This window comes from Parasteatoda tepidariorum, chromosome 9 (assembly GCF_982258835.1).
Source record: "Parasteatoda tepidariorum strain Cologne lab strain chromosome 9, Ptep-v5.0, whole genome shotgun sequence".
Taxonomy (NCBI): domain Eukaryota; kingdom Metazoa; phylum Arthropoda; class Arachnida; order Araneae; family Theridiidae; genus Parasteatoda; species Parasteatoda tepidariorum.
The window spans coordinates 67,272,002-67,285,048 of record NC_141763.1 but is presented as its reverse complement, the minus strand read 5'-3'; the positions used below and the strand labels follow the sequence as shown (position 1 = coordinate 67,285,048).

General features: G+C 27.1%; 1 protein-coding gene across 1 annotated transcript; it reads right to left on the bottom strand.

Moving 5' to 3' along the window:
- Positions 1 to 8,554: 8,554 nt before the first annotated feature.
- On the bottom strand, positions 8,555 to 10,530 carry LOC107457540 (zinc finger and homeobox protein zfh-2-like). Its single transcript, XM_087152059.1, has one exon. It carries the CDS (start codon positions 10,500 to 10,502, stop codon positions 9,759 to 9,761), a length of 744 nt encoding a protein of 247 aa, XP_087008185.1. The 5' UTR covers positions 10,503 to 10,530; the 3' UTR covers positions 8,555 to 9,758.
- Between the last annotated feature and the right edge of the window lie 2,517 nt (positions 10,531 to 13,047).

The following is a 13,047-nucleotide window of genomic DNA, read 5'->3' as shown; positions in this document are numbered from 1 at the left end:
TTACTGTGTATGGTGATTAGTTAAATCTAACCGAATTAATGAAAATGATTATTAGTACATTTAAAAGTTAAAATTCATTAAATTCATATAAATTATATTTAATAGTATATTTCATTTAAGTGAAAACTTTGTGTATTTAATATTGAGTTGCTAATAAACATATTTGAGATTTTTAGACTCCTTGCTATTTTTAGCTTGGCCATAGCATTAAAATAAAAAAATTCAACTGATTGTTGTAATAGTATTTCTATTGTTTCTGTGAAAACTATAAGAGCATTAACCAGTGTTTATGTTTGTTTTTTACAAAAAGTTCTTTGTGAAGAACTTTACTTGTAAAGAACTCAAAATCTGATAAATTGTTTGCTTGAATTTCTTATTTCTAGTTATTTGGAATAACAATATATACTGCATTTTAACTATCTGACTAATAGAAAACATATTTTTAGATAGAGATTAAAATTTTATTAAATTAATGAAAACACTTATTTGTATTTTCGGTAAGATTACACTAATTAGAAAACCACAGTAGTAGAATTATATTTAATTTAGCTCCACTTTTCGCGCATTGACTTGAGATTAATCCTCAATCTCTGGTACAAAAAACCACCAAATATTTTATGGTTTAACCTTATTTTATGGTTTAACTATATTTTTACGAAATATTAATAATATGTAAGTAAAAATATTGATTTATACCAATAAAACATTAAAAAAAATGTAAAAATTGTTTTGAATTTTGTATCATGTATTTTTACATTTTTAGATTTTACCTAACTAAAAATTTCATTCGCTTCAACAGTCGACATATAACAGTCGACAAATAACAGTCGACAAATTTCAACTACTCAGGACTTGCCAAACGTGAATGAGAAGAAACAAAAGTGACAAAAAACTCGTTTTTAGATTGTAATTAAAATTAATAAAAATAATAAAAATGTTAAGAATTAATAAAAACAATATTTTTGATTTATCTCATATATTTTTGAAGAAATGAAGTTTTTAATCAGGCAATATCTTATCATTTCAGTTTCTTGGAATTATTGGTTCTTGGTTTAATTCAGTTTCTTGGAACAATTTTAAATTTTTTTTGACTTTTAGTTTCTGGTATAAGAAAAATCAAGGAAAACTGACTTTTCTTATGGACTAGCTTTATTTTTACGAAATATTAATAATATATTACTAAAATTGTCTATTACCAAAACTTTAAAAAAAATTTCAGTTTTACGACATTTATTTATTTTTCAATGCTATTTTTTGAAAAAAATTTTTTTACCAAATTAGATTAATCTGGTTCGCATATTCTATTTTTAAACTTGCCCTTTACAACCAATCTGTAAAAAGAAAATATTTTATTTTCTACTGAATTTTGAATGTTTGTGTAAAATTGTAAATAAAATAAAATATTCAATAAAATAAGTTTCTTTCTCACATAAGAGACAGTTTATTTATTACATAGCTCAAGCATTACTACATTGATTTTTTGACCGCACTTTCTCTGAACCAATGTTTACCAAAAATAGTAAAAAAATAACTAAAACAATTCTTTTCATTAAAGAAATCAAAATAGAGTTTTAGTAAAAAGGGAATTATTGACAACAAGCCTATCTTTTGGACAAACTCATATAAATATTTGTTAAACTTGAAGAGTAAATTATTAATATTTACTTAAGTGTTTCATGGAAAATTTCGATAAATATTTGAATATTTTATTGCTTACTTAAATTTATTAAATTCCGAAATAAAGTTATAATATAAACAAATAATATAAAATCAGTTATAAGTAAATTTCTTTAAGAGTTTCTCTGAAAAATAAATATTTTTAGGGGCATTACTCATATGCAAATATTACTTTTAAAAATTACTAAACATAATTTATTCTTTTTTTCTTCCTTGCAATCAATATTTATTTTACAAATTTCATGCATAACAGTTCAATGTTAATATTGCAAGTAAAAGTTCATTTTAAATTAAAAATTTCCAAAATATTCAGAATTTTATTGTGAAATGTTTTAATTCCCCAATTCTTTGGTGAATTCGAATTTAATTATTAAATTTCCATGCATAAAATTCAAATTTCTGAATTAGCTATTTATTTACTGATACCTTTTTTTTTAATTTTAAATAAGAATTTCATTTATTTATAGAGATAAAAAAATCCATTGAAAAGAGAACTATTTATAGAAAAAATGAAAAATTAGAACTCAAAAAGTAAAATATTAATTCACATTTTCAGTACAGCATTAATTTGCTAAAAAATCGGTCATTTTGTAAACTTCTCTCAATTGTAATTTTCAATTTCCAAACAAACCTACATAAATTATGTAGATTCCAATATAAATATTTACAGATAATAATACGAAACCTACTAGCCATCCTGTACTAGTACAAGCCTGCTTACCCGCAAGTTGGCCCCCACATTATTAGGAACTTGGATTATGATGAGGTAGAGGCTGACAGATGCAGGGACCTCTAGCGGGTGCGCATGAAACTAACATTCACACATTTGGGATTCCAAAATAATTCAAAGCAAAAATTATTCATAAATAATATTTAGAAGACATTGTTTAAGCTAAATAGAAAACTTTAAGTCTGTAATCATACAATCATATTTTACTATTTATTATTTTTCCATCAATTAAATATAAGGAAATAATTTATTTATTTAATTTTCAAAATCACTTATGATTGATTGTTGCGTTTATTTAAATATGTAACAATTTATTTTACTATTTCTTCGTCTTTTACAGTTAATATGACTTGTTTTTCAAAATCTTTTTTTTTTTATGTTTGATTGCTACATTTATTTAAAAATATAATAATTTATTTTATTATTTTTTCTTCTTCGACCAATTAAATATGATAATTTTTTTAAATCATTTATATTTGATTTTTACTTTTCTTTAAAACATATATTCATTCAGTTTACTAATAATTTGGGTTATGATGAGATTCAGTTCTTCAAACAATGAAATATAAAGAATGTATATTTGTTTTCAAAATCATTTATGTTTGATTGTTATATTTATTCAAATTCGTAATCATTCAATTTACTATTTTTCCTTTTTCAAACAGAAAAGCTACTATAATTTTTTTTTTCAAAATCATGAACATTTTATTGTTAAATTTATTTAAGCGAAATTTGAGCAATAAAACATAAAAATTTCCGATTGCTAGAACTTGAGTTGTATTACTTAAGCTCCATTTTTAATATTTTTTTTTCATAATTTTTGAAAAGAATGTGATTGAGTAATGCTTATTTATTGATAATGTATAGTAAAATTTCCTTGATTTGATAACCCTTAAAATGATCCAACTATATAAATATGTTTTTGAGATCTATAGTGATTAACAATAAGTAACAAAAGCAGATAATTTAAATAATTTATATCGAAATTTTAAAAATAAAATACAGAAATACAGACACAGAGATAGAAATATTTTGCTCTTTTCAACAATATTTTAGAATAATCTAAAAGTTACCACAAATCTTCCAAAATACAAAAGAAAGAAGCATTCAAGCACATTGTCTCAACAAACGAGTGGAATTTTTTGAACATCCATACAGACAAATCATTACATAAGCAAAATAATATTTTTTTTTTATTGTTAACAGATTTTCAATTAATTATGCTTCACAGAGAAGTATGTATTAAAAATTCCTGTTAGTTCGGTGGGTTCTGTAATGTCGAACTTAATACAGTTATTCATTTGAGCATTATTGTGGAAATTAGAATACCTGAAAAAAAAACAACTATTCAACAGTATTCAAAATTAAATCATTAAAATCTAAACGAAACTTGTTTATTTGTTTTTAAAAAAAGAAACTTCTTAAATAATTATATTCAAATGCAATGATGCACTTTATTTATAATCTTTTTCCTCGAATTATGTAGCAACAAATTTAAAAAATGAAGTTAAAAATATCGTCTGATTTAACGTTAAATAGTATTTATAAAAATTATTCTACAAATAATCGTAATCGTTTAACGTTGATCGTAATAATGTAAATTTATTTAGATGTTTAATTTTTAGAGTTAATTGAAATAAATAGAATACGTATGAGACCTATTATTTTAACCATTGTAATTAAAAGAATAAATTTTATAAGAATAAACTGCAAAGTTTAAGTACAGGTAAAGAATTCAAAGCGTTTAAAGAAAAAGAAAAAAATCAGACGATTTATTTTTGTGCTAAGAATTTTTATGTTGCAGAAAACTAAAAAAATTTAAATCAATAATGAAAATAACTGACGACCAATTGAATTTTAAATAAGGTATTAAATATTAAATTATACGAAACGCTGCCCTATCATTAAATGCTGGGCTAAATGTTTCCATTGATACAATCAAGCATATTAATTTTTAATGTTTTAAGTGAATTAATTTTCAATACTCTTGAATAGAACACAAATAAGATATTTTTTCAACGAAACAAAGCATCCATCTAGAATTTTATTGCAATTTAAATACTAATATAAAGACAGTTTCAAATATTGATCAATATAATTGCAAAAATGTAACAGATGATTTTTTTCCCCTGAATTATCATATTGCACGAAACCAGCCATTTTGTTAGAACATAAGGAATGCTATACTCAATTTTCAAACAAAAGGTTTTAGAACAATATGCTTGTTTAAATATTCATCGATGTTTAGAAAAATTACGAACAAATATAATATGTTTATTAAAAAAACAATATAAATATAGTGGGTTTCGAAATTTTTATAGATATTTTTGATTTTATAAAAGGTCCATTATTTTATTTCTGAATACAATTAAATACCTTGCAAAAAACTATCAAAGAATCGTTATTTCTAATTCTTAAAAACAAGCCATTTAATTTATTTGATTGTACGGACATATTTATTTTTATTTAATGTTGCTGTCCACAAACAAAACTTTTATTGCCAATAAAACCTTAGGATAGAATATAACAAATAAACCCAACCTTCAGTCCTAACAAAATGGCTTTAATTTGAAATAAAATATCATATAATTAAGTAACAAAACCATTCTATTAAATTTGGTAGAAATCGGTTTGTAATTTTATTGTTTTTGTATTGCCATAAATCACTAAACTTTAATATAGCATTTAAACAAACATTTAAAGATAATTTAAAAACATTTAAAGATAATATCTCAGTTAGGTTTGAAAATAAAGAATTCAAAATATTTGAGAAGTAATAATTAATATTTAAGTGAAAAATAAATTAATTGAATAATATGGGTTTAAAAAAAAGCAATTTGAAATACATGACTTAAATAAATTTTTAGTTATAGATAAAAACTTGGATAGTCATTTTGCTTACAAACTCCAATTTCTACCAAAAAAATATGAATATTCTTAGCCAACATGTATTGCACAAACTTGTGAGGTAACCAATAAATAACAAGATTAGTTGTCATCATCTGATTTCGATAACACTACAGATTCACAATTCACACGGCTTACAGGTGAGGGGGACCATAACACAAAATCAAAGACATAATTCATTGAAAATAAATCAAAATTAAAAAATATTTCTTCTCTAAGTGCAATTCTGGCATTGCCACACAGTAATCCTGATAGATCTAATAATTATAATCCTGATAGTTAAATCCTCACATAAATAATACAGAACGCCACAGATGGCGTAAAGCCATTCGAAAAAAGTGTGAATTAACCATTTGGGGTGTGTCTTCGGTATCAAACAGTCATTTTTTTTATTTATATTTTCATTAAAAAATTCTCTTAGTACTAAATTTTATTACATAGGTATGGGAAATAGGGATCCACAAATAGAAGAAGCCTTAATGACATGGGGTATATATTTATTTATATGTATATATATATTCATCGTCGCTGAAAGTACATAGTGAACATATTATAGGATGGTGCCTGTCCACCCTGCAAAGCAGGGCCTAACGGGCCCAGGCTGGCCCGTACATGTTGACACACGCGCACACACACTCTGAAATAACGTAGAAGACATTGAAATATGCTGTGTTAGGATGATAAATTTATTTATAACACTCGCCCTCATTCCACTATTGCCTGCTATAGTAAAAACCACAGATATCCAGGCAGCATAGGAGAGCGAGTCGATGAGATTTGGATGAAATATGGGGGTGTGTTGAACACAAACAATTGAAGATCTGTACAAATTTTGTATGTGTTTTAAGTGTGGTGTGTGTCTTTTGTTATACTGCTCAATGTGAAACCGAAATGTCAAATCAAATAATAAAACAAATTAGCGAAAAAAATAGTAGATTATTAAGTTTCAGTAAAGTAAGAAACGCACTGCAATTCTGAGGAAAATTAAAGAGACGCAATTAACAATTTTTCTTTATATTTAAACTAATTTCATAATAATTAAAGATTATAGTTAATTATAGATTACATTTAATTAAAGATTATAATTAATTATAGAACACGCTTTAACTAGAAAATAAGTAACTAGTGTTATCAATATTTGTAAATTTAGAAAATTTTTTAGCTTTTGATTAAATAATTATTTATATATTATTAATTGATATTAATTTGAAATCATTCTTCTATACAGAAAAAAAGGAAGATAAAATTACATTTTCTTTATTTTCTCTTCTTTTATGAGAAAAATGTTTTTAAAAAAATTCTTTTAAATTCAAAAACGTCAAAACAACATTTTAGATTCAAATACTACCTAGAACGACTAAGTTTTTATTTAAAACTTAAATCTCTATAACAAAAATAGACTTTTACAAAGTTTAAAATAATTTTAAAAAAGAGAAATTGATCATAAAATTAAATTTAATGAAAGTACTCAAAATCTTTTTTTAATATGTAATCAGTTGAACAATTAAATTTAAAGGGACATTTCAAATTAGCTTTTAATAAATACATTTACTATTTAAATGCAAGTTCCTTGGTACAAACTTTAACTTTTATTCGGATGTGGTATAAATGAAATTTAATAAAACAAAGAAAGAAGAAAATATCAAGGTACTGCGCTGATATCGATAGTAACAAAAAATAATGAATATGAAAATTAAATTTGAATTCCTACAAAAATTATCGATCATTTCAGTGCAATATTTTCAAGAATTCTTAAGCCTTAATGTAATTTTTTAATACAATTAGATAGTTAAAAATTATCAATTTTATTATATTTTAAATACAAAGGGAAAAAATATTTTTAAAAAAATTTGAATAAGAAAAAAAATTTTAAGAAAATTATAATGGTTAAGCGTCACAAAATATCATTCGTTTCAATATTTTTCACAGTTTGTATTTCAAAATTGTAGACTATAAAATGACGAACAAAATGACCGACGATGATAATCCGGTGCAACTGTGGTGTGTGGAGGCTTAAAGTCCTAAATATTTTTAACTGATGCCATTCCAGGTACAATTATTAATAACATTGTGTCTGTAGATTAATTAAGAAAAATATCTGCCTTACCTCCAACAATGAATTCCAAATTTACAAAAAATTTTATCTACTAAAATCTACTAATGTATCTACTAATGTAGATTCAAAGCGTATATTAAGATGGGAAACAAAATATTTTTTAATTAATTATAATTAATTTTACCATGTTTACCATTTATCTGCGACCATTTATTATGATTTTAAAATTAATGTGTTTTAACTCAAACCATGACTCAATTAAAACGGTAGACCAGCAATTATTTAGTTTCATCCTATATATTATGAATACAAATTGTGAAAAATATAAGAATGATTGACTTTTTAGTGACTATAATCAACAAAGATGAAAACCATGTGTGTACTGTGTGTAATTCTGAGTGTAAATGTGTAATTACGTGATGGCGTCAAAAAGTGCTCGTGAGGCCCATCAGCCCACACGAGCATAGGAACTGTAAGTCTCTGCAGTCCTATAGGACTGCAGAAGAGTTGACCATACAAAGCCTTACGTTTTGTAAGTCAGTCAACAGGTTTTGAGAACAAGTACACTAGGCAACGCTTCTCTGAATAAGCTAAATAAGGCAAGGAAACAACAATCGCCAATGATTTCATAATTCACCAAATATGCTCGCCAATTTCCTTACAAATCTACAAAGTAAGTTCATTAGGAAAAACAGTTATTTGTCAACATATGCTTACCAAATTACCCATTAATATAACATACTCGACTAATTTAAAAATTTATCTAACATTTATTAATTATCAATAATTAATTGTTTATTAATTATTTGTTTTATTAATTGCTTGTTGTGAAAAAAAGTAACATTTACACAAGAAGTCAACTTATATCCCATTAAAATGTAGGTTTTAATTTGGTGAAAGTATAATTTTATATAAACTATATTGAAATTATAGCTGCTTAATAGCAATGGGTCACATTTAATGCTGGAGCACACCAAAATTATTTAGAAGTAAACAACTTAAATATTTAAAATTTATTGTTATGTATTGGCTGGAAATTGAAAAAAAATCTGTAAGCGTTGCCTAAACATTTGATATAACCTTACGTACAAAGGTATCGAACATTTTTTTAAACTTTAACTGATATTTATACATTTACAACATGGACAATGTATTTAAAAAACATTTTGTCCATATTATTAATCTTTTCTTTTTTTTATTTATTTTTTTAAAATTTTTTCGATGTAGAAAAAATTCAGGAACTTTGACAGAAGCTGTGATAAAACTGCTTAGGAACATTAGTTTTTTAATATATATAGTTTGATAGCATCAGTAACAATTCTCAAAGAAAAAAGGCCGCGTAGTGTGGATAAGGCGAAATGACCCTCTTAAAATGAAAGTTGCGTTGAGCTTGGCTCATTGGGTCGCCTTAACCCGCTCACATCATACCCAGGCACGTCTATTTACAATAAATATAAAAGAAAAACACTGGCCTAACATGCATTAATATACTCCCAAAAAAACAGATGTTATGATTTCCGTTCAACCGCCACATGGTGAAATGATTGTACTAATTATTTTGTCTCTATTTTCATTAACCCTGTTTTGCTGAGTCCGAAACGAGCCTCTTTTCAACCACTCCAATGGACAAAGTTGATAGTAAATTTTTTGTTAATATTATTATTATTTACTATTACACGAAATAGCGGTTTGCGAACGTTCAGTTTAAAACCTACGCTAGAAAATGTCAGTTATTTTTGTTAAGATGCATTTTACTTAAACTCTCTACATACGTATTTATGACAATGAGCAAGGACCGGATATGCAATCACGATCACGGAATCGAGTGCGGTGGAGTGACTTTTGATTTACAATCCACCAAAGTTTACGTTTGTATACGCTTTATCACGGTTGTGCTACCTTTTTCAAGTACAAAATGAGTACACATCATCGAAGAATTCATCTTTTTTTGTACTTTAGCCCACTTAAGAAATTATTATATTCCATTTTAAGCAAAATTACTTTCAAAATGGGCTATTCAAAGAATAGTCATTGCAAAGAGAAATTTCTGTTTTGCAAGGATAACAAAAATTATCCCCAACTAAATGACTTTAACTATTCAATTAAAAACATCTCATGTTTTCAATTAGAAACATTAATTCAGTGGCAATGTTTTCAATTAAAAACATATCATTTCTGTACAGTGAATCAGGTAGCACAACTTTTTTTTCAAACATTAAGTTCGTTATTGCCACTGAATAAAAACATTAACTGAGAGTCAGGCTTGACGGATAGTTTTAGATGCTTTAGATATTGAAAAGGCCATCAGGTCAACATTCACGGTACATTGACCGTATGAAAGACAACTTATTTTAATTCGTTTTTAGAGCCTTCCGGCTGGCTTTTATTCTAAGATATTGAAACTCCAGCATCAACATTGCATCCCACTGCCGCCGTTTTATTTTTTGCGTCACTAGGTTCCGGGTCTAAACCCATTCCCAGCCTTATCGAGTCCATTCCCATCCCAGAAAAAAACAACTGAGCCATATCTGGCATCATTCCATTCCTGCCCAATAGCCCAGCAGCCGAAGCGTTGCCTTCGAATGCATTGTTATTCAGAGGAGGCGGATGTGTAGCCATAGCCATACGATTGGCGAGTGTGTCAAAGTGGTTGGCGACTGCAGAAGTCGCCACAGCTGTAGCAGCAGCTGCTTCCCTCTGCAGCTTTTGCACTCTTTTTACATGCCGATCCATGTCGCAGTGGAACTTAAAGTCGACGATGGTGGTAAAACGTTCTCGACATGCTCGGCATTCGACGTGGCACTGAACAAGCTTGAGGGTGGCTTTTATTTCGCTGACAGGGCTGTTCTGAAAGCAAGAGGCCCGTTGATGGTTGAGGCACAACACTTCGGCAGGATAAACCATGTGGCACTTCTTGCAGACAAATCCAACGTCTACTGTTACCTCTGCTGCCTGTCGGAAGTCGGCTTCTGGCACAAGCGATCTCAGATCAGACAAGGATTTGCCGTCTTGACTAAAACGTGCCACTGAGTTACCAGGTTGCGTTAAACGGCCCGTCACTTCTGGAAGTGCAGAGGCAGGAAGCTGTAGAAGGGAGAGAGGACTGCTGTACATATTTGAATCGTACATCATACCGCCTCCATGAAGAGCTCCTGCAAGAAAATAGAAAAACTACTTTAACCATACGATAAAAAAAATTAAAATTTGTATTAATATCTAGTATATACGAAGGGCAAAACAATCAAATGTAATAACTCAGTGTTGTAGTGGCAAATTTTTCTATGGAGGATTCTAATATTCCGTAATATTCGGAAACTTCGAAATTTTGTGCACATTTTTTAATAAACAATATCACAGATTTCTGTCTGAGATTTCTATTGTGTAAATACTTAGAAATGATAAAGGCTTCTAAGGGCAGCATTGGTCTGTTGCAGGCTGTAGTGTCTCGAAAGAAGAAGACCTACGTCTGGTACACAAATAAGAAATATACTTAAACTTGTATATAACCACTCATGTTTGGGAAAATTCTATTTCAATAACGTAGTATGTTATTACTGAAAATCTCGCTAAGTGCCAAATAATATAAGATTTTGAAGAAGAAAAATTAGAACTTTCGTGTCTAATAAAAAAGTAAAGCATTTTGTCAAACTAAATATTTAAAATGAAAGTATTTTGACTAAGGTAGAAAATCTTAAAAAAAAAAAAAAAAATAACGAGTAAAAGATTAGAAAGCTATGCTTTACTTTTTTAACCTTATAATTATTTTCAAAAGCTACACAAGTTAAAATGCTTCCAATTTATTTTACTATACCATCACAGTTGCCAAGCCTTGGCCATGTATAATCCCAATTGCGCATAAAAAAGATTGCTCAACAAGAAAACAAGACATAGCTGCCAGTAAATATGAAGAAAAAAATTGTTAATGAAAACACAACATAAAAATATGCTTTGTAGTATTTTATCCTTAAAAAAATAGGTGCTGACTTAAATACATCATGCACCATTGGCCGTCAAAAATTATTAGTATCGTACCAAAAAAGTAATATGCAAAAAAGCACTTTAGATAAAATAGAGCACTTTATGGCGTCATCTGGGAAAAGGCTTTTAATATTCTTTATCTTAAAGATAAATTTTAAACCAATAAGGAGGATTTCAGTTTTAGAGAAAACGGTATGGGGACAGAGTTAGTGAGGAATTTTTCTATACATAAATCAGACATTTGATTGTCCATCAAAATTGAGACTAAATTATTTTACTATTATATCTATTATGTCTATATGAAAAATATTATGCGTATATTTTGAAAAACAATTTTTAAAAATACAGAAAAAAATTAAGATGGCAGCATTTTTTGACAGTGCTTAGGAGAAAAATTAATTGAAAAAATATAAAAACTTTAATAGCAATGGAATAAAATTTTTGACCCTTAAGGAAGATTTTTTTTCTTCTAAGGAAAATAGTACGGTGACAAATTTAGAGAGAGTTTTTCTTCACATAAATTCGACATATTAAATCCCTCATCAAAATTGAGACTAACTTATTTTACTATAATATCTACATAGAAAAATAATACGCATATGTTTAGAAAAAAAATTTAAAAATCCAGGAAAAATTAAGATGGCGCAATTTTTATGACAGTGCAAGTGTGCTTAGGAGAGAAATTATTTGAAACAAAAAAAGGAAATACTTTAATAACAATGGAATACAATTTTTAACCCATAAGCAAGATTTAATTTTTAGGGAAAATGGCAAAGGTGGCAAATTTGAAGAGGGATTTTTCTGCACATAAACCAGACATACTTAACTGCCCATTGAAATTGAGACTAAAATATTTTACTCTGAATATATTCATAGAAAAATTTGCATAAGTTTTGAAAAAAGCAGTTTTGAAAAGTCCAGTAAAATATAAGATGGTACTATTTTTATAAACAGAGGAATAGCGCTTAAATAAAAAAACAAATAATCAAAAAATTGGAAAAAGAAATATAATAAATAAAAAAATAACTTTAAGTTCTACGTTTATAAAAAAAAAATACTAAAAAAATAGAAAGCAGCATTATATTTGTCAGACTTAAAACGAAAAGCAAAAGGTGCATCACTTTTGAGAGACGAGGGGGCATTTTGGATGGAAATAAAAGATATTAAAGTCGAAATTTTGCAATATTTCTGAAATGTAACTTAGTACATTTCGACTAATTTCTTCCACTGAATTAGCAATTTAAGTGCAAACCTTGTCATCTGTCTATGCTTAAATGATGATAATATTATAGTCGAAATTTTGCAATATTTCAGAAATGTAACTTAGTACATTTCGACTAATTTCTTTCACTGAATTAACAATTTAAGTGCAAACTTTGTCATCTGTCTATGTTTAAAATGAGAAGATATAATTGTTCTGAAATCCAAGAAAGTAGACATGAATAGCATATAATATTTGTCTTAATAATTATGTCAAAAAATTAATGTCATTTTAAAGACTATTGTTCAGACCTAATAAAATTTATATAAGTTATGTTTTTTAAGAGAGCTAAGTACTTTTAAAAAAGGAAAAATTATTTTTTGAAAAGATATTTCTTGCAAAATTAATCTATTTTCAAGGGTAGGAATCTTGAAAAAAAATATCGTTAAAAAGTTATAAGTGGCAAGTAGAAAATTTTAATAGATCTTGAGTTTGATA